The following is a 22491-nucleotide window of genomic DNA, read 5'->3' as shown; positions in this document are numbered from 1 at the left end:
AATTTTGCATGACATGCGCAAAAGGTTCCTGCAACGTGGTTGTAATTTGTGTCATTGAACAGGCCTATACCTGTGCTAGAGAGACTGAATGACAAAGCCTAGTCACTAGCACGAATAGAAACCAGTACAAAACACCCCCAAGTTTGTGTTTTTCCACGGAGTACAGCCCATGTGCCGGTCGGGTCAAATCCATTGTATTGAAACTCTGGAACATCCTCAAATGTGATCCAAATCTACCAGAGTTCACAACATGTCCCCCTCTAATTTGTTTTCGCCGTGCGCGCAATCTTGCCGATTCCGTTACGCACAGCATGCAGCAAACCAAGAAGCGTGACACTAGGCTCCCAGGCCCTCCCAATGGAAACTACAAGTGTGGCCACTGTACATTGATAATATGACCGATACAACAACAACAAAAATCCCACCCAAGAACAGGTAAAGAATATAAAATCTAAAGCTTCATTAATTGTAGCACCACAAAAGTCCTATACATGTTCAAATGCCTCTGTGCTGCTGTTTATATTGGTCAAACTAAGCAAGCATTGAAGCATCGCATCGCAGAACTTAAGGCTGCTTTAGAAATAAGAATAGATGATGCTATTGCGTGCCACTGCATCGAAGCCAACCATGGCTCACCTTCCTCCCTGCTCTTTGTAGCCATAGAACACGTCCAAGTTTCACCAAGAGGAGGTGATATCGAACATAACTAAAACATTCTGGCATTGTTTTTTCATTATGTACCGGCTGCACGACCATCCACTCAAGAAGAAACAATTGTCCAGCGCACTGATAGAGAATTCATCATTTAAAAAGTAACAAATATTTTACAGTCTTATAGAGAGAAGACTATTCACTAGTCGAGGGTGTAATGGTACCATGGAAAGCCTTGCTGACAGCTGTCTGTAGGCATTTAGAAGAAATGTCTGTGGTCTACAACCACTACAAAATAACACAAGGTATTTTTTAATACGAGGTGTTATTTATATGTATAGTAAGTAGTGGCAAGAGAACTGTTGACGCTACATAAGGTTAATAGCAAGTAACAACAAGAGAATAGTTGAAGATGCACATGGGTAATAAGGGAGATTACCGAGTGTGTTTGGGAATGGTACTAAGTGGATGTGAAGTTGTGTGATTGTGAGATGACATGTAAAGCTGATTTTGAAATTTGGATAATAAGCTGATTGATATTTGGATAATAAGCTGATTGATATTTGGATAATAAGAGGTTCTTTTTTTGGAACCTCTCCAGTGTATGGATAATTAACAATGATCCATTTAAGATGGACTTTGAGTGTCCCTGTGTAAGAATTTCCACAACACATCCGAACGGTTTGGCCTACAAACTAATATGGAAAGATGAGGACTCTCACAAATGCTCGAAGACCCCCATAAGTCAGTAACGCTGATGTGCCAGCTTCTGTCTGTAGCATCCAAACCGTTTTGGGCTACAAACATGGCATCCAGTTTCTGTCTCTCCGTCAGTGAAAAGCCATTGGTTAACTGAGCTCATAAAGCTCCCTCCTCACTCTCCTGTGAAACTCCACCTTGCGCTTCATTTCCATGTGCTTGTGGAACAGACTTCCAGTACCACTCACAATCCCAGATCTCTGAGAAACTCGGGAGGACCTGACCCAAAGCCACATGTTCAACCAGTTCTAGATGTACCATAATGCATTCTAAACATGGAATGTTGAGAAATACACAAATGGCAATAAACCAAATCCTGGTGAGAATACACCATTTCATTCTTACCCATGTCAATATATTTGATGGTCTTGCAAGGAGATATTGATGTGCCATCCATGGTCCGGACTGATGAAATTGCTGGGTGTAAAAGCTCATTTTAGAAAAATGTAGAATCTTCGATGGCAGAAGCAAGTCGTCTAGTCTTGGGGTTGTTGCAACCAAAACTGAGTTGCAAATCAACGCTGTGGCTCTTAACCAAGCATTCTCAATACAAACATTCTACCTACTTTGCTTTGAGTGATTTTGTGTTTTCATGATTCAGAATTGCCACGACAAAGAAAAATTGTGAAATTAAGTGAAGTACTAAAATCAGTTTTACATTGAACTCGACACAGACATGCACCAATCACCCAGATATGTTGTGAATGCGTTGTGATATGCAATTTGCGACTCTGTTTCTATGCTTCATTGTAGAATTATGAAACACAGATTCACTTGCGCACGCACACATTATTCTATGGGATAAGCATGCTCTTGTGTTCCTATCATTTGTGTACCATAGGGGCCATTGTTTTTGTATCGTGTGAATATTGACCCATATTTTACCAGTGACTGTTTTGATAGTAGTTATTCACAGTATGTTGTACTCTACCTTTCCATAGGTGTGGTATGAGCAGGCTGCAGACAGAGAAGCACAGTCGGAGACCAAGCCTGAAGGGTCAAAGGGCAAAGCCACCAAGTCAGCCAGCACCCAGGCTGCTACTGCAGAGAACAACCCTGCTGACTACCAGTTCAGACTGCTCACCCTCTGCAAGAAGGGCAAGGCTAAAGGTATTGCTGCCAGACCTCCATTGGTAATATTGGTGATTTCCTGGGCTTCTCTTAATACAGACTGTCCCATGACCACTGAGACATGTTTTACGAAACATGTTTGGTTGTCCTGTTGACATGGTGGATTGTTGAATGCTTTTCATATGTTTCCTGATGGTGATCTCTCTCAATCCCTCTCTCCTGCTACATTTCTCATCCTCTCTCCCTCCATCTCCCTCTGTTGGTCTGTCCAGAGGCCTATGATATGCTGAAGGATATTGATAGGAAGGGAGTGACCCTGGGCCCGGCCCCCTACGACAGTCTGATCCGGGCTCTGCTGGCCGAGGGTAGTATGGAGAACGCCATGGTGGTCAAAGAGATGTGAGTTGTCTGTGTGTGTTCACCAGTCAGTACGTCCTGTGTCCTCTCCCTCACTTCCCCTCTCTATCTGCCAGTGGTCCTGACAAAGAAACCACACACTTTTGCAGTGGGCTACTTCCACACTCGGAGTCAAATTCTGGTTTGTCACAGGTTAAGCTTACAGTATACAGGGCAGCCAGGGTTCTTGAATTAGGTTTGAGATTACCAAGTGATTGTGAATTGACCCTTAACCCTGCTGGATGTGAACAGCAGTGGTCTGGTAAGCCTCGGAAGCGCTTGAGCCCCTTCCTATCGACACAGATTAATTTGGTTTTCTGGGAAGCGGATGACTTGGCACAAAAATGACAATCTTCTGCTGATTAGTAATGTATCGTGTGTGTGTTTTTTGGTTGTCCTGGGATCTTAGTAGCAGGAGTTATCCCTTTTTAAAAAACGAGAGCGAAATTAGGTTCTCATCGCTCATAACACATGACTGATGATCTGTCCCCTTCGAGCAGGAGAGTCTTTGTATAATCCTCTCCTCTTCCCTCGCTCACTGCCCTCGGGTGGCTGTTGAAGTTCCCTGTGTGTGTGTCTGTCTGTGTGTTTATGAACAGTTAGTAGAATTACCACAAGGACACAACACATACCTTCCACATTACACACACCACATCCCCACCTGTCCCCCTTCGCTCCAGAACTTTAGGTACCCCTACGTCAGGCCAGTATAGGGCATGACTTAACCCAGGGTTTTTTAGTCCTGTGAGGGACCTTGAATTTATCAGAGAAGGGATGCAGTGGGGGTTGGTTTAATCATGTGGTTAAGATGATCAAGATGCCAGTAATAATTCCCCTAGTGTGTATAAAGCCCAGTCTCTTGCGTGTGGATGACTTAGACAGGGCTGGAGCCAGATGGGCCCAAGGCTGGGTTGGGGAGAGGAGGGGCTGCATCATAACTGAGCAGTGGGGCGCTTAGCAGAGATTAAGGGGATTGGGATGGAGAGAAATGTGGGAGGGTCAGAGCGGAAGTTGGGTGGAGGGGGGAGACCCCAGAGAGAGGGTGAAAAGAGTGCAAGAGATGGGGAGGCTAGAGGGCAGCGACAGGAGGGATTTTCTTTCCTTGGGATTGATAAGAATCACTCTGACCAAGGTTTCCGCATCAATCTGTCCGAGTGTGCAGAGGGCTGGTGGTTGGTCGCCGCGGCGATAAGGAGCATGAGGCCAACGCTCAATTGAGCAGCCAGATTAATCCGGTCGGAGACTGTAATAATAAAAGGGAGATTGATTGAGGTATTAGTGGCTCTGAAATGGAAAAAAAAGATGTCTGAAAGGACAAGGGGATAGACTGAGGGATGGAGGGAAAGGGACATTACCTAGGGTCTCATCACTGCAGCAGCTGTTCTCTCCCTGCCCAGCCCCAGAGGAGACTCACCGCCCCCCACACTCGGAGCTGGAGAGGACCTCAGAGGGAGTAGTCTGAACACCCGGTTGTTTTGTAATACTTCTATGGCCAGACTTGATTGTCAGTCGGACTCACTTTCACTCGGCCCCTCTGTCTTATTTTCTCCCTCTTCTCTCTCTTCCCATTTCATTGGAGTGGAGGGTTGTTCACCTCTGCTGTAAGGTTGAAGATTGTTGACTTATGTCTATTCTGTCTGTCTGTTCCTCAGTGCCGTAGGCCGTATCCCAGGGTTCAAGCTGAATGACATAGCCAACAGCCTCCTCATCATTACACAGGTCAAGAGAGGGCTAGCCAAAGGTGGGTTTTTGCGTGATACGTGCTCAAACACATACACTGATTTTCTTTGTTGCAAACATTCTGTTGCCTTCCTCCCATCCTTAGATGGCATGTCCACACTCAAGTCCATGCTGCAGGGAGACCAGGTGCCCTCAAAACTGTCCGTCACACGATTGGTCCAATCCCTCGGTAGCCATGGGGATGTCCAAGGCATCCAGGAAGTGGAGGTTCTGATGAAGGGGTTGGGCACACCCCTCAACCTGTCAAGCATGGTCTTTCTCAACAACACTGCCATGGCACACATCAAAAAGTAAGGTTCATCTACTCACCTACTTAGCACTCAATCGCGCCCAGCTTTATGAAGGGGTATTGTCATGCTGTTATCAAGGGTTTCAGTAGCATTGCAGTGAACCTGTTTCTCAATGCTCTCAGGGTTAAAAATCTCCTGGCCTCCAATACACAGCGGGGTTACCCAACTGGCACCCTGCGGGTGGTTTTATTTGGTCCCCCAAGTTTCCTGAGCAAAAATGTTCATTGTTGTACATAAACACTGTAAAAACACCAGGAAGTCAGCTCCAATTCATTTTAATTTTGGAAATCTGTTCCAAAGTATTCCCACGCATAATGGAGGTGATTGTATACAAATAATAATTCATAAATTCAATCAGTTGTTATATAGCTTTATGTACAGTTCATTCGGAGTGTATTCCGACCCCTTTTTCAACAGTATTATTCTACAATTTGTTGCATTGTTTGTTCCCTTCTCAATCTACACACAATAAAATCAAATTTATTTATAAGGCCCTTCTTACATCAGCTGATGTATCAAAGTGCTGTATAGAAACCCAGCCTAAAACCCCAAACAGCAAGCAATGCAGGTGTAGAAGCACGGTGCCTAGGAAATACTCCCTAGAAAGGCCAGAACCTAGGAAGAAACCTCGAGGAACCAGGCTATGAGGGGTGGCCAGTCCTCTTCTGGCTGTGCCGGGTGGAGATAACAGAACATGGCCAAGATGTTCAAATGTTCATAGATGACCAACAGGGTCAAATATTAATAATCACAGTGGTTGTAAAGGGTGCAACAGGTCAGCACCTCAGGAGTAAATGTCAGTTGGCTTTTCATAGCCGATCTTTCAGAGTATCTCTACAGCTCCTGCTGTCTCTAGAGAGTTGAAAACAGCAGGTCTGGGACAGGTAGTACGTCCGGTGAACAGGTCAGGGTTCTGGAGGCTGAGACAGGAGGGTTCGGGAGACACTGTGGCCCCATCTGAACGATACCCCCGGACAGGGCCAAACAGGCAGGATATAACCCCACCCACTTTGCCAAAGCACAGCCCCCACGCCATTAGATGGATATCTTCAACTACCAACTTACCATCCTGAGACAAGGCCGAGTATACCCCATAATGACAAGGCAGAAATAGGTTTTTAGACATGTTAGCAAAGTTTTTATTTGTAATAAACATCACATTTACAGAAGTAATCAGACCCTTTACTCAGTACTTTGTTGAAGCTCCATTGGCAGCGATTACAGCCTTGAGTCTTCTTGGGTATGATGCTACAAGCTTGGCACACCTGTATTTGGGGAGTTTCTGAGATGTTTCTACAACTTGATTGGAGTCCACCTGTGGTAAATTCAATTAATTGGACATGATTTGGAAAGGCATGCACACCAGTCCCACAGTTTACTGTGCATGTCAAAGCAAAAACCAAGTCATGAAGTCAAAGGAATTGTCCGTAGAGCGCCGAGACAGGATTGTGTGGGGGCACAGATCTGGGGACGGGTACCTGCAGCATTGAAGGTCCCCATTCTTAAATGGAAGACGTTTGAAACCACCAAGACTCTTCCTAGAGCTTGTCGGCCCGGGAGAGAAGGGCCTTGGTAAGGGAGGTGACCAGATGGGAGAACCTTCCAGAAGGACAAACATCCCAGCTTTGATGCACCTATACTGACCTCGCCTTCTGGATGATAGCAGTGGCTCGGGTGGTTGTTGTCCTTGATCTTTTTGGCCTTCCTGTGACATCTGGTGCTGTAGGTGTCATGGAGGGCAGACCATGCCATCCTCTGGAGAGCACTGCGGTTGCGGGCGGTGCAGTTGCCGTACCATGTGGTATACAGCCCGACAGGATGCTCTCAATTCTGCATCTGTAAAAGTTTGAGACTTTTAGGTGCCAAGCGTCCTAAAGTTCAAGAGGCGCTGTTGTCTTCACACTGTCTGTGTGGGTGGACCATTTAAATTTGTCAGTGACGTGTACGCCAAGGAACTTGAAGCTTTTCACCTTCTCTACCACGGTCCCGCCGATGTGGAGAGGGGGGGTGCTCCCTCTGCTGTTTCCTGAAGTCCACGATCAGCTACTTAGTTTTGTTGACGTTGATTTAGAGGTTATTTTTCTGGCACCACACTCCCAGAGCCCTCACCTCCTCCCTGTAGGCTGTCCCCTGTAGGCTGTCCCCATTGTTGGTAATCAAGCCTACTACTGTTGTGTAGTCTGCAAACTTAATGATTTCAGTTGGAGATGTGCCTCGCCATGCAGTCCTTGGTGAACAGGGAGTACAGGAGGGGGCTGAGCACGCTCCCTTGTGGGGCTCCAGTCTTCAGGATCAGTGAAGTGGAGGTCTTGTTTCCTACCTTCACCAATTGGTAGTGGCCCATCAGGACGTCCAGGTCCCAGTTGCACAGGGCGGGGTTCAGACCTAGGGCCTCAAGGTTAATGATGACCTTGGAGCGTAATATGGTGTTGAATGCTGAGCTTATAGTCAATGAACAGCATTCTTACATAGGTCTTCTTGTCCAGATGGGATAGGGCAGTGTGCAGTGCGATGGCGATTGCATCGTCTGTGGATCTATTTGGGCAGTAAGCAAAGTTGGTCTAGGGTGTCAGGTAAGGTAGAGGTGAAATTTTCCTTGACTAGTCTCTCAAAGCACTTCATGATGAAAGAAGTGAGTGCAACTGGGCGATAGTCATTTAGTTCAGTTACCTTTACCTTCTTGGGTACAGGAACAAAGGTGGCCATATTGAAGCATGTGGGGACAGCTGACTGGGTTCGGGAGAGATTGAATATGTCTGTTAACACAGCAGCCAGCTGGTCTGGCATGCTCTGAGGACGCGGCTAGTGATGCCGTCTGGGCCTGCAGCCTTGCGACGGTTAACACGCATAATGTCTTACTCACGTTGGCCATGGAGAAGGAGAGCCCACAGTCCTTGGTAGCGGGCTGCGTCGGTGCACTGTGTTATCCTCAAAGCGGGCGAAGGTGTTTAGCTTGTCGGTAAGCAAGACATGGTTTTCCTTTTGTAGTCCGTAATTGTTTGAAGACTGAGCCGTTGAATTGCAACTTCACTTTGTTTCATCTCTATATTGATGTTTTGCCTGTTTGATTGCCTTGCGGAGGGAACAACGACACTGTTTGTATTATTCCATATTCCCAGTCACCTTGCCATGGTTAAATGCGGTGGTTCGTGCTTTCAGGATTGCGCAAATGCTGCCATCTGTCCATGGTTTCTGGTTAGGGTAGGTTTTAATAGTCACAGTTGGTAGAACATCTCCTATACACTTCCTGATAAACTCTGTCACATTATCAGTATATTCGTCGAAAGCTAACTGGAACATATCCCAGTCCGCGTGAACAAAACATTCTTGAAGTGTGGATTCTGATTGGTCAGACCAGCGTTGAATATTCCTTAGCACGGGTACTTCCTGTGTGTTTCTACCTATAGGGAAGGAAGAGCGAAATGGAGTCGAAGTCAGATTTGCCGAAAGGAGGATGCGGAGGGCTTTGTAGGCATCCCCGGAAGTTGGAGTATCAGTGGTCAAGTGTTTTAGCAGGATATTGCCCTGGGGGGTGTGAACGAAGGATTCGCTTCGGGAAAGTCTTAGTGCTGGTGAGTTACCGCCGCTCTGATAGCTTCCCGGCTGTATGTAATAACACTAAACAAATCTGGGCTAATAATGTAAGTAGTAATACATAAAAGAGCTAGAAGGGAGGCAGCCCTCTGTCGGCGCCATTTCTCTGCAGCACTCCACCAATCAGACCTTTATGATAGAGAGGCCAGATAGATTTCACTCCTCAGTAAAAGGCACCTGACAGACCCTTGGAGTTTGCCAAAGGGCACCTAAAGGACTCAGACCATGAGAAACAAGATTATCTGGTCTGATGAAACCAAGATTGAACTCTTTGGCTGAATGCCAAGCATCACATCTGGAGAAAACCCGGCACCATCTCTAAGGTGAAGCATAGTGGTGGCAGCATCATGCTGTGGGGATATTTTTCAGCGGCAGGGACTGGGAGACTAATCAGGATCGAGGGAAAGATGAACGGAGAAAAGCACAGAGATTCTTAATGAAAACCTGCTGCAGAGCGTTCAGGACCCTCAGATTGGGGTGACGGTTCACCTTCCAACAGTACAACGACCCTACGCACAAGACAACGCAGGAGTGGCTTTGGGACAAGTCTCTGAATGTCCTTGAGTGGCCCAGCCACTCCGCAGAGAAGAATGGGAGAAACTCCCCACATACAGGTATGCCAAGCTTGTAGCATCATACCCAAGAAGACTCAAGGATGTAATCATTGCCAAAGGTGCTTCAACAAAGTACTGAGTAAAGGGTCTGAATACTTATGTAAATGTGATATTTAAGTTTTCTTTGTTTGAAATACATTTGCAAAAATGTCTAAACCTGTTTTTGCTTTGTCAGTTGGGGTATTGTGTGTAGATTGATGAGGTAAAAAAACGGAAAAAAACTGATTAAATCAATTTTAGAATAAGGCTGTAACGTAAGTGTGGAAAAAGTCAAACGGTCTGAATGCTTTCCGAATGCACTGTATGCCAATTAGGAATGAGGGGGATGATCAGGTAACCATGATGGAATATGTGGCCAGGTTGGGAATTTAGCCATGACACCAGGGTGAAAACCCCTAATCTTACGAATGGGATTTTGAATGACCCTGGCCTCCAATACCCAGTGGGTTAACAATACCCTGGCCTCCACTACCCAGAGGGTTAACAATACCCTAGGGGAATACAGCACACACAATGTCACACAGAGGAATGTTTATGAAGAGGTTGCCACTACCAAATAGTCTAAACTCTCACCAAATATGAACAACCTAACCTGGGACCCCAACAAGCTAACACTTAACCCTTCTCCCTCCTCCCTTCCTCTAGTCCCCCCTCCCTTCCTCTAGTCCCCCCCCCCCCCCCTCTACGTCCTTCCCTCTCCTTCTCCACCAGCCCACATGAATATTTAATCTGTGTCTGAATCCACTGTGACTGCTCTGACTGAGTCTGAATAATTTACAGAGGTCCTTCTCTAAATGTGGCGCTCCTTTCTGGACCCTTCCCTCTTAACCAGTCAGCTCGGCTCAAATCGTGCCGCCCCGCACGTGTCACAGCTGCTTAGGCCAATCGTGGTGGGGGTGGGGTCAGAGTTCTTCCTGACAGGCCCAGGCAGGCGAGAGAGCAGGGAGGGCTGCCCAATCGGGCATGAGCGCCTTTTCACTTCCGCTATCCTATCGTCCTGTGTCTTGGCCCTGGGAGCTAGGTGGGGATGACACCCCCACGTCACTGTTAGCGGAGAGAATGCTAATGCAGCCGATAATAGTTTGATGCACTTTGTTTTTCTCTTTCTGTGTTTGGATGAATGATGAGGGGGATGCTCCTCGTATATTTAGAGAATATTTAATCATACCTCCCTGTATGCCCTCATCGACCTCTCTATCTCTGTTACTATAGTGTTTTACTGGTTATTTCTTTCCCAGAAAGTTCTGCTGCTACTTCCCCCAGCGGATACATTGAGGTCTCAGTGAAGAGATTGGATCCTTTTTTTTCTTCTGTTTTTGACCTAGCGAAATGCCTATATTCTCTCTCTGTCTCTGTCAGTGGAGACCTGGACTCTGCAGTGGAGGGCTTGGAGGCTGTCTACACACAGGGTGATGGGCCTCAGGGTCCGGCTGCCAGCATGGCCTTTGTCTTCAGGAAGGTGTTGGAGGAGAACAATGGCGCTGCTCTGGATAAATGTAAGGAACACAGACACCTGTATAACCTCACCCGCCCACCTTCAGACGATGTGTCTTTAATGTCCAACATGGTCCCCACTTTCATATAGAATTTACTGCAGTAGTTGATACTCTTGAAACAGACCATCAGCAAGCAGTGTACCAACCTGTATACCCTATAAGATCAATCTTCTCATTAACCTTGCTGATTGTGATCCTGTCTGTGTGTCTCTGTGTAGTAAGTGCCATGGCAGAGAGGCTGGCAAATCACTTTTCATCGTACAGAGCTGCTTCAGACCTCTTCCTACAGCTGCTGGAGGCTAACATGGTAGAGGATGCCAAGTTCATGCTGGCCGTACGTATCCCACCCAGTGACATCAGCCACTACATTCAATCAGTTTGAGTTATTTGTCTCTGTGTGTAGCTCTCATGGCTGGCTGCCTGTCTGTTTGCCTGTCTGTTTGCCTGTCTCTGTGTGTGTTCATGTGTGGGTAAACATTAGGAACACCTGCTCTTTCCATGACATCGACTGACTAGGTGAATGCTATGATTCCTAAAATCTGTGGGTGTTGCTCTCGTGGCTGGCTTTCTATCTATTTCTCTCTCTCTGTGTGTCTGTCTGTTCATGTGTGCGCAAACACGATTTTTGCCTGGATTTAGCAGTCCCAGACGACAAGTTTTTGAGCTCCTGGACAAAATGCCCATGTAGTTGCCTACTCGGGGTGCGCGGTCGTCACCAACGCTCCTTTAATGTGAGCGGGTCACACTCAATCTGAGCGCTACCGATCTTGTCTTTGAGCAGTCCCAGGCATCCCCATATTTTCAAACAGTGCTCTTGTAGTGTGAGATGTGCAATGACACGTTTTGAGCACGATGATCAGCAATAGCCAATGAGAGCTCGCCAGAGAAGAAGCCAGTGAGATGTTGTTTTTCATCACCCAGAATGTGTAGACTCTTGAGCAGGAGCGATGACCACTACTAGTGTGCGTTTTGTTCTTGCCAAAGTGTCAAATCGTTACAGCTCTGACGTTTCACAAGCAATGTTATTCCATTCAAAATGTTGGCTATATATTTGAACTCCGTATGGAAAGCGTGAATATCTGACTGAAAACGTTTGCGGCTGATTTGAGCCAGATCTTGTTGTAGCTACGTTAAGGGGTTTAGTGTGAGCAACACTACAGGAAATGTAAGCGGCTCAGCCATTTTTAGCATTTTGAAAGTTGTGTAGTCTACACCCAGCTTTATTGATGTCACTTGTTAAATCCACTTCAATCAGTGTAGATGAATGGGAGGAGGCAGGTTAAAGAAGGATTTGAAACCTTGAGACAATTGAATGGGCAAGACAAAATATTTGAACAGTGCCTTTGAACGGGGTATGGTAGTAGGTGCCAGGTGCACTGGTTTGAGTGTGTCAAGAACTGCAACACTGCTGGGTTTTTCACATCAACAGTTTCCCGTGTGGATCAAGAATGGTCCACCACCCAAAGGACATCCAGCCAACTTGACACAACTGTGGGAAGCATTGGAGTCAACATGGACCAGCATCCCTGTGGAAGGCTTTTGACAACCGACAAATTTAGGTTGTTCTGAAGGCAAAAGGGTTGTATAATAATGTGTTAATAACTATATTTTGATTTCCATGCACATATCGATAAATCCACAATCTGGATAAAGGCAAAGGTTATTTAGGATACTTTGACTTCAAATCACCCTCCGTCACATTGAAATATAGATCACCTTCGCATCACAAAGGCCGATGAGTATAATGTACTTTGAACATATGCAAGATTGATCGGTTTGCTCAGTTATGTCATTTAAATGTAGCTCGAGCCACATGAACATTGAGAGGGAGAAGGATCAAAAGAGACCTTCTGGTGCCCCTCTCCTCCAGATCATGTTCCCCTTGAATTCACACGTAATTATACTGCTGCTCAATGATTAACAAAGATGCTTGATTCCAACGGAGACATGAAAATGAACACAGATACTACTCTAAGTTCATAAAAAATTAAAGCCAAATTAGAAGAATCCGTGTTTCGTGTAATATGCATCTACTTGAGCATATTTAGCAGCTTGGCTGGTATTTCTGCAGGCCTCTCCCAGGTTTATTGTAACGGAGGAACAGTTCTATCCTATAAGAAACTGTTGGCTAAACTCTGAAAAGCTTTTAACCAGGCAGATGACAAGTGTGTTGAATGAAGTCATTAAGAAGTGAGTCGGACCAGAAGTCAGTGAGGCAGGGTCCTCCTAGACCTGCTCTGGGAGGTGGGGTGCTGGGGGTAGAGATATTCTGACATTCCCTGCTTATCCAGAGCTTTTAAGCAGCCGTGAGGGAGTATGCTCGTCTGGGATCAGGGATACAGGGGGTTGCGTCACGGCCAGTCTGGCTTCTGGATAAAACGGGTCCTAGCGGAGAGAGCGAGCGACTGGAGAGAAGAGGAGAGTGGAGGAGTGTTGTTCTAATTGCCTGATTGTACTAAAGCCATTCTGCCGCTGAGTGACTCTGGCCCTCTGTTTAATACGCTGCTACTCCGCGCTGCGGTTAAAAGCCTCCGAGGCCGCCGCTTTTAATTCCACCCAAGGAAAGAAACACGGCGTTCACGAATGGCTTGTAATGTGACCTCATTGCCACTGAACCCAGAGAAGACTCAGAGCACGGCAGGGTTTAATGCGGCACTCACACTTTTCATAGTCTTTACTTCTTACCAATTTTTTTTAAGGTTACATCTCTAGCCCAAAGCAAATCCCTCTTAATTGTTTTATATAAAAAAAGTATTTCTAAATCGAAGCCCTGAATTTAAAATGGCTGCTTTGGTATAAAGAGCCTGTTTACATACATTCTTTCGTAGGTTTGAACCTTGGTTGGTTTCACTCATTCTCTCCTCGTTATGAGAGCTACTTCCCCTACCTCACTTCCTGCCTCTGGTAATTGACTAATGACAGAAAGTAAAGGTGGTGAAGTAAATTACCCCCTAGAATGCTACAGCGCAGTACAGATTCCAATCAGCCCCTTTATGTTGCTAAGTGTAGATAATTATACTTTAAAGTGAACAGGCACTGTACATTTTTAAATTTGATAAAGAAATAAGTAGTTATCTGGCTGACACCCTGTTGGCGGTGTAATGAACCTAGGACTGCAGAGCGCTGTCTGGAGTGCAGGGCATATAATAAAAGGCCTAAAGCAATTCAAAAACACTTAAGACACAAAACGCGCACGGCACAGCAAATAGAACCCTGTTCACAAGCAGAGATGCTCTCCTACAGTACATGTACCCTTTTTACAATTCCCTGAATTCATGTGTGTGGTTGCACATTTGCATGTCTGCATTTGTTTCTGCACAGTCATTAGCTAAGTTTCTATTCAATTGGTGAATATTCCTAAATCCTGCATTTTCCAACCAGAGACATGTTTCCATCAAATTTGCTTGTTGTTGAGGAAAGGCTGTGTGTGGCAACGTAGTGCACTTAAAAATTACTTTTGCGGTTAAATTTACCCCACCAAAAAAGCAAGTTACATGGTTTTCCATCGCATTTTCAACTCTACTGATGGTTTTGTCACAAATGTTGCGTTCTAGCGAATGTGCCCACTGGTCTTGGCACTTGTGCTCTATCCAACATATTGCAGACCGTATGGGTAGGCTCCCTACATGAGAATATGGATAAGAGCATCGATCATCATGTCACCAGAATAAGACCCTGGATATTTATTCGAAAGGAGCATCAAGTTCATCATAACTTGTTATATGTAGCCTAATAAACTGCATGGTCTCCCAAGTAGTGGGAGGACTATACGCCATATCGCATGACCTGAAGTTTACTTCGATATGATGGCTATTATATCCCCCACCATTTCTCGCATAAGTAATTTTACATTCACAAAAAGATCCCACCTTGTCTAGCGTATTCGGTTTTGTTGACCTATGGAAAGTTTACCGGCAAATGATCATTTTCCATCACTCCTGTCGTAACATTCATTTTTTTATTCATTATGTACTTTACTCTCATTAAAAGGTTGGATGGAAACCTGATTAGTCACGACTCTGATCTCTCCTGCCCCTCTTCTCTTTCTCTAGCGCTGTAATGCTGTGGCTGAACAGAAGGAGATTCTGGTCTCTTACATGTCCAGGCTGGCCCAGAAACCAGGCCAGGTACAACCATCTCCTTCAACCCCACTATATCATATCTGAACCAAAGGCTTGTTTATTATTAGCCTTCATTTAAAGTGCCTGGAGAAATGCATAATCATTACACTTGAGTCATTTAGCAAACACACTTATCCAGAGCGACTTACAGGAGCAATTAGGATTAAGTGCCTTGCTCCAGGGCACATCGACAGATTTTCCACCTAGTCTGCTAAGGGATTCTAACCAGCGACCTTTCGGTTACTGGCCCAACGTTCTTATTCGCTAGGTTACCTGAATCCCTATCGTATTATCATTTTAAGGAGTGTTATGACTTGGTGGCATCTATCTAACTGTTTATCTGTTATAGGTGGGCAAGATCAAGACCCTGATGACTCTCATCCCTGACTTCACAGAGAAGGAGACGTTGTATCCCTACCTGATGAAGTGCTATGGTAAAACGTTGTTTAAAGCCACGCTCAGAATAGAGTAGAGATCCTCAGCTAGATTCAGCTGAGGGACCTTTTTTTTTCTTGAATGAATGGTCAGGGGGCTGGAACATAAGTACAAATAGCTTGTAGAGCGCAAATGTAACGCAAGAAGCCCAAACAGATAATAATTGAACATAATCATTTCAAACCTTGTTTTTTGTTTGTATACGATCACATATCTCTCTATTATGCGTGGGAATACTTTGAAATAGATTTCCAAAATGTAGTGTTTAAAAAATATATATATAATACTGGCGACCTCTGGACTAGAGCATTTTACATAATGCACTCATACTTAGGAAATACTCTATATAAATGATCCAATTTATGTATTTTACTGTAATTTTGCTTACTGTTTTTTGTACGATACAGTCCAATCACACAATTTAGTGACGTTGGGTAGAGTACGCCACACATTGTGTGAAGAGGTCAGGATAATGAGCTTCGGTTTTTCAGTTAGGTGCTCGGCTCCCTGGCCTGTCTAGGCTGTAGTGAGGCAACTTAAGCAGGGTGCGTCATTCAGCTTGCTGGCCTGTAGCTAAGTCGTCATTAGCTAGCAAATCAAATATGCATCAGGCGAGAGGGAGCAGACGGCGTCTGCTGGAACCTGAGAGGTGTTTTTGGAGAACAGGAACACATGTTCACTAATGACTGGTTCTGCTTCAGCCAGTGTGGCGTGCTAAACGCGACATTCTGAAGTACTTCAGGTCTGCTGTTCTGCCTGCCTTACAGGGAACCTGACTATTTCATTAACATTGTTCTCCTGCTGGTCAAGAAGAGGTCAGAGGTACCAGTGGTAATATTAACACTGTTCTCTTCCTGGCCAAACGTAGATCAGAGGTTCCAGTGGTAATATTAACACTGTTCTCTTCCTGGCCAAACGTAGGTCAGAGGTTCCAGTGGTAATATTTACACTGTTCTCCTCCTGGTCAAGAAGAGGTCAGAGGTACCAGTGGTAATATTAACACTGTTCTCCTCCTGGCCAAACGTAGGTCAGAGCTTCCAGTGGTAATATTAACACTGTTCTCCTCCTGGCCAAACGTAGGTCAGAGCTTCCAGTGGTAATATTAACACTGTTCTCCTCCTGGCCAAACGTAGGTCAGAGCTTCCAGTGGTAATATTAACACTGTTCTCCTCCTGGCCAAACGTAGGTCAGAGGTTCCAGTGGTAATATTAACACTGTTCTCCTCCTGGCCAAACGTAGGTCAGAGCTTCCAGTGGTAATATCAACACTGTTCTCCTCCTGGCCAAACGTAGGTCAGAGCTTCCAGTGGTAATATTAACACTGTTCTCCTCCTGGCCAAACGTAGGTCAGAGCTTCCAGTGGTAATATTTACACTGTTCTCCTCCTGGCCAAACGTAGGTCAGAGCTTCCAGTGGTAATATTAACACTGTTCTCCTCCTGGCCAAACGTAGGTCAGAGCTTCCAGTGGTAATATTAACACTGTTCTCCTCCTGGCCAAACGTAGGTCAGAGCTTCCAGTGGTAATATTAACACTGTTCTCCTCCTGGCCAAACGTAGGTCAGAGCTTCCAGTGGTAATATTAACACTGTTCTCCTCCTGGCCAAACGTAGGTCAGAGCTTCCAGTGGTAATATTAACACTGTTCTCCTCCTGGCCAAACGTAGGTCAGAGCTTCCAGTGGTAATATTTACACTGTTCTCCTCCTGGCCAAACGTAGGTCAGAGCTTCCAGTGGTAATATTTACACTGTTCTCCTCCTGGCCAAACGTAGGTCAGAGCTTCCAGTGGTAATATTTACACTGTTCTCCTCCTGGCCAAACGTAGGTCAGAGCTTCCAGTGGTAATATTTACACTGTTCTCCTCCTGGCCAAACGTAGGTCAGAGCTTCCAGTGGTAATATTTACACTGTTCTCCTCCTGGCCAAACGTAGGTCAGAGCTTCCAGTGGTAATATTAACACTGTTCTCCTGGCCAAACGTAGGTCAGAGCTTCCAGTGGTAATATTAACACTGTTCTCCTCCTGGCCAAACGTAGGTCAGAGCTTCCAGTGGTAATATTTACACTGTTCTCCTCCTGGCCAAACGTAGGTCAGAGCTTCCAGTGGTAATATTTACACTGTTCTCCTCCTGGCCAAACGTAGGTCAGAGCTTCCAGTGGTAATATTTACACTGTTTTCATGTTTCTGTCTTCTGCTTTTTTTCTTTGACCTCATGCATCAACATTGTCTCACTCTTGCAAATGCATCCACACACAAACCCAGGTGTGGACAACGACCTGGTGTCGGCTAAAGCCCTGTACCAGCAGATGCAGACGGAGGGAGTGGAGGCTGATGAGCTGTGTCTGAAGAGACTTGCCGTGCTGTACAGGAACGCAGGAGAGACCGTCCCCTTTACTGAGCCACCTGTGAGCGCGCACACACACACTTTGCTCTGCTTGCCACCTCAATGGTATAGCAGTGTGTCTGTCATGAGTGTTCGACTAGAAATATCATTTGGTTGTTACAAAGAAGATCTAAACCTGAGCAATGTCATGCCCACCAGACTGTCCTAGTCCTGAGGGCTTGTGTTGTCTACTGGGCTACAGAACAACATGCAGTGTACCGGGCCCCACACACCCCAGCCCTAACTGGGGTTGGCATCTTTTCCACTGGTGACCTAATGTCTGTCAGGGTGTGTGTGTTGATGGGAGCTCTGGGTGTAATCAGAGCCAACAGTCTGCCTGCTCTGGGAGCCAACAGTCTGCCTGCTCTGGGAGCCAACAGTCTGCCTGCTCTGGGAGCCAACAGTCTGCCTGCTCTGGGAGCCAACAGTCTGCCTGCTCTGGGAGCCAACAGTCTGCCTGCTCTGGGAGCCAACAGTCTGCCTGCTCTGGGAGCCAACAGTCTGCCTGCTCTGGGAGCCTCCATTCAGAAGGCCTCTGCTCCATGCTCTACATGTTTCTTCTTTTATCTGGGTTTTTGTATTAGATTATGCCTGCAGTCATAACCTACACATTACTATGTATTACAGTGATATCTGTATTGATTGCAGTGGTCTTGTTTGTTTTTTAGGTGTAAGTCTATAGGTTTGTTTGGCACAGAATTATGTCAGTGAGTTGTACTATGAGGCTGTAATGAGCTGGTAAGAGAGGTAGAGATTTACAGCACTTGAATCATCGGACAATATAGTACATTAACACAACACCGGCAAATTGGCAATCAGCCAAAGTAGTCACACTGCACTCCAGGAGTTCTCACTAACTAGGTCAACCACTTGAGCTGTTTACATTGCCTTGCAATCACACGCACACACCTGCAGAGCAAGCTCTGTCGATGCCGTACCCCCCCCCCCCCCCCACACACACACACAGAGATGCAGAGAGAACTCTCATAACAGGCTCACTGTATTATTCAATACCTGTCGGAAAGGTACAGCCACGTTCCAAAACTGCCACAGTAGAGTAGAGATATGGGGGGGGGGGGGGGGGGGGGGGGGGGACAGAGAACAGTCTTCAGAGCTCTCAAATCACCTTTAAAGTTTCAACAAACCAATCTCAGGTAGTGCCCCCCTTCTCTACACCCTCTTCCACCCTTCTGTTTTCAGACTGCTGTTCTAGCTGGAGTACAAAGCAGTCTCCTGAGAGAGCAGATAAGGAGAGATTTGAAGCGCGGCCCGCGTCAGGCCCCTCCCGCCAACACGGCTATTTATCGACTTTAATTACACGGTTAATAGGGGAATATACAATGTTACGGCAACGTTAATCTCCTGAAAGCACTCACCTTCTCTAAAAAGCCCCACTTTTTTCAGCCTGAAAGCAGGGCTTAATTAGGCGGACTAGTGGGAGGGGAGGAAAAGTGTAAATCCCTTATTTGTGTATTAATCAGGATTTGGAGATGAAACAAGAGCCCGTGATTGGATGGAGAAGTCTATTAGTTAGACCCAGGGGTGCGGTGGACTTGTTGAAAGGGAGTGAGCCCTGGCTACGATTGCGATATATATACACACACACACACACACACACACACACACACACACACACACAAGCAAATACACAGTCCACACCCACACTGTTAATTTGTAGATTGTACCCACTCTGGTTTTGGTTGTTTCCTGTCATATACTGACTATACCTGTTAATATGAACTGTGTCTGCTAAATTGCCATATACAGTTGAAGTCGGAAGTTTACACACTTAGGTTGGAGTCATTGAAACTCGTTTTTCAATCACACAAATTTCTTGTTAGTTTGGCAAGTCGGTTAGGACATCTACTTTGTGCATGACAAGTCATTTTTCCAACAATTATTTAGCCAGATTATTTAATTTATAATTCACTATCACAATTCCAGTGGGTCAGAAGTTTACATATACTAAGTTGACTGTGCCTTTTGAACAGCTTGGAAAATTCCAGAAAATGTCATGGCTTTAGAAGCTTCTGAAAGGCTAATTGACATCATTTGAGTCAATTGGAGGTGTACCTGTGGATGTATTTCAAGGCCTAACTTCAAAATCAGTGCCTCTTTGCTTGACATCATGGGAAAATCAAAAGAAATCAGCCAAGACCTCAGAAAAAAATGGTATACCTCCACAAGTCTGGTTCATCCTTGGGAGCAATTTCCAAATGCCTGCAGGTACCACGTTCATCTGTACAAACAATAGTACGCAAGTATAAACACCATGGGACCACTCAGCTGTCATACCACTCAGGAAGGAGACGCGTTCTATCTCCTATAGATGAACGTACTTTGGTGCGAAAAGTGCAAATCAATCCCCGAACAACAGTAAAGGACCTTGTGAAGATACTGGAGGAAACGGGTACAAAAGTATCTATAGCCACCGTAAAACGAGTCCTATATCGACATAGCCTGAAAGGCCGCTCAGCAAGGAAGAAGCCACTGCTCCAAAACCGCTATAAAAAAGCCAGACTACGGTTTGCAACTGCACATGGGGACAAAGATCGTACATTTTGGAGAAATGTCGTCTGGTCTGATGAAAGAAAAATAGAACTGTTTGGCCATAATGACCATTGTTATGTTTGGAGGAAAAGGGGGAGACTTGCAAACCGAAGAACACCATCCCAACCGTGAAGCTCGGGGGTGGCAGCGTCATGTTGTGGGGGTGCTTTGCTGCACTTCACAAAATAGATGGCATCATGAGGGAGTGGAAATGATGTGGATATATTGAAGCAACATCTCAAGACATCAGTCAGGAAGTTAAAGCTTGGTCGCAAATGGGTCTTCCAAATGGACAATGACCCCAAGCATACTTCCAAATCTGTGGCAAAATGGCTTTAGGACAACAAAGTCAAGGTATTGGAGTGGCCATCACAAAGCCTTGACCTCAATCCTATAGAAAATGTGTGGGCAGAACTGAAAAGGTGTGTGCAAGCAAGGAGGCCTACGAACCTGACTTAGTTACACCAGCTCTGTCTGGAGGAATGGGCCAAAATTCACCCAACTTATTGTGGGAAGCTTGTGGAAGGTTACCTGAAACTTTTGACCCAAGTTAAACAATTTAAAGGCAATGCTACCAAATACTAATTGAGTGAATGTAAACGTCTGACCCACTGGGAATGTGATGATGATTCATTTCAGCTTTTATTTATTTTATCTCTACTATTATTCTGACATTCCACATCCTTAAAGTGAGGATCCTAACTGGCCTAAAACAGGGAATTTTTACTAGGATTAAATGTCAGGAATTGTGAAAAACGGGGTTGAAATGTATTTGGTTAAGTTGTATGTAAACTTCCGACTTCAACTGCAACTATTGGGTGACCTTTCTTCTTTGACTCCCTCTTTCCAGGAGACGTTTAAGTTTTATGCAGAAAAGCTGAAGGAGAAATCCAAGGGATCACATCCGAGCACCGCAGTGGAGGAATAAGACTGTCGCTACTCTTCTTCATTCTGTCCTTTTTTGTTTTGTTTTGTTTTTTTATTTTTATAAGCTGTGAAAACAGATCTTGTGGAAGTATTACTGGATGTTAGTCTGTCCTCCATGTTGATTTATGATGATTAAAATTGATGTACAGAAGTATTTATGCAATAAATGTTAGGAACTAGACTGCCACTCTTTTTTTCTGGAGACACTTTTCAAAGGGAAACGGTGTACATGTAGGTATCCATCTACAGTTCCTTCAGAAAGTAGTCATACTCCTTGACTTATTCCACATTTGGTTGTTACAGCCTGAATTAAAAAATATAATCTTTTTTTCTCAAACATCTACACACAATACCCCATAATGCCATAGTGAAAACATGTTTTTAGAAATGTTTGCTAATGTATTGAAAAGGACATATCAAATTTACATAGGTGTTCACACCCCTTTGCTATGACAATCCAAATTGAGCTCAGGTGTATCCAATTTCCCTTGATCATCCTTGATATTTCACTACAACTTGAAGTCCACATGTGGCCAATTAAATTGTTTGAACATGATTTAGAAACACTGGTCTAAGGTCCCACAGTTGAATGTGCATGTAAGAGCAGAAACTATAGATTATAAAACGATTTCTAGAGTGTTGAAAGTTTCCATCATTGGAAAATTGAAAAAATGTGGAACCACCCAGACTGCCTCAAGCTGGCCGTCTGACCAAACTGAGCAACCGGGCAACAAGGACCTTGGTCAAAGAGGTGACCAAGAACCCAGTGCTGTAGAGACTGACAAAGTTCCTTGGCTGAAATGGGAGAAGCTGCCAGAAGGACAAGACTACAGCACTTCACCAATCTGGCCTTAATGGGAGAGTGGCCAGACTGAAGCCACTCCTGAGAAAAAGGCACATGACAGCATGCCTGGAGTTTGCTAAAAGGTATGTAAAAGACTGAGTATAAGGTGAAAGATTGTGGTCTGATGAGACAAATGTACCATTTGGCCTGAATGCAAAGTGCCATGTCTGGAGAAAACCAGGCACAGCTCATCACCCGTCAAATACTTACCGTAAAGCATTGTGTTGGCAGCATCTTGCAATGGAGATGCTTTTCAGTGGCAGGGACTGGGAGACTGGTACGGATAAAGGCAACATTGAATATAGGAAAATCGTTGAGCACCTGCTTCAGAGTGCAAACGACCTTAGACTGGAGGGCGAAGATTTAGGTTCCAACATGACAGTAATTCTGAGCATACAGCCAAAGCAATGCTGGAATTGCTTCAGAACAAGAATGTGAAAATCATTGAGTGGCCCAGCCAAAGACCAGACTTGAATACCATTGAAAATCTGTGGAAAGACTTGATTGCAGTTCACTGCCGCTTCCCCATCTAATTTAACAGAGCTTGAGAAAATCCCCAAATCCAGATGTGCAAAGCTTACACACACACACAGTTATGACTAGTCTAAGATACTCACTGACCTCT

At 45.1% G+C, this 22491-nt stretch overlaps 1 protein-coding gene across 1 annotated transcript in view; it reads left to right on the top strand.

The window, feature by feature from the left end:
- Positions 1-21209, top strand: part of lrpprc (leucine-rich pentatricopeptide repeat containing) — a 70197-nt gene extending 48988 nt beyond the window's left edge. Inside the window, exons 29-38 of the mRNA XM_020460443.2 lie at positions 2352-2520; positions 2754-2880; positions 4530-4618; positions 4703-4907; positions 10475-10611; positions 10830-10945; positions 14664-14738; positions 15082-15166; positions 17425-17567; positions 20946-21209. Of these exons, the coding sequence (XP_020316032.2) occupies positions 2352-2520; positions 2754-2880; positions 4530-4618; positions 4703-4907; positions 10475-10611; positions 10830-10945; positions 14664-14738; positions 15082-15166; positions 17425-17567; positions 20946-21023 (1224 nt within the window). The 3' untranslated portion in view covers positions 21024-21209. The remainder of the gene's footprint in view (positions 1-2351; positions 2521-2753; positions 2881-4529; positions 4619-4702; positions 4908-10474; positions 10612-10829; positions 10946-14663; positions 14739-15081; positions 15167-17424; positions 17568-20945) is intronic.
- Positions 21210-22491: the final 1282 nt, after the last annotated feature.

The sequence above is a fragment of the Oncorhynchus kisutch genome, linkage group LG25 (assembly GCF_002021735.2).
Source record: "Oncorhynchus kisutch isolate 150728-3 linkage group LG25, Okis_V2, whole genome shotgun sequence".
Lineage (NCBI taxonomy): Eukaryota > Metazoa > Chordata > Actinopteri > Salmoniformes > Salmonidae > Oncorhynchus > Oncorhynchus kisutch.
This window is presented reverse-complemented; position numbering and strand designations above follow the sequence as displayed.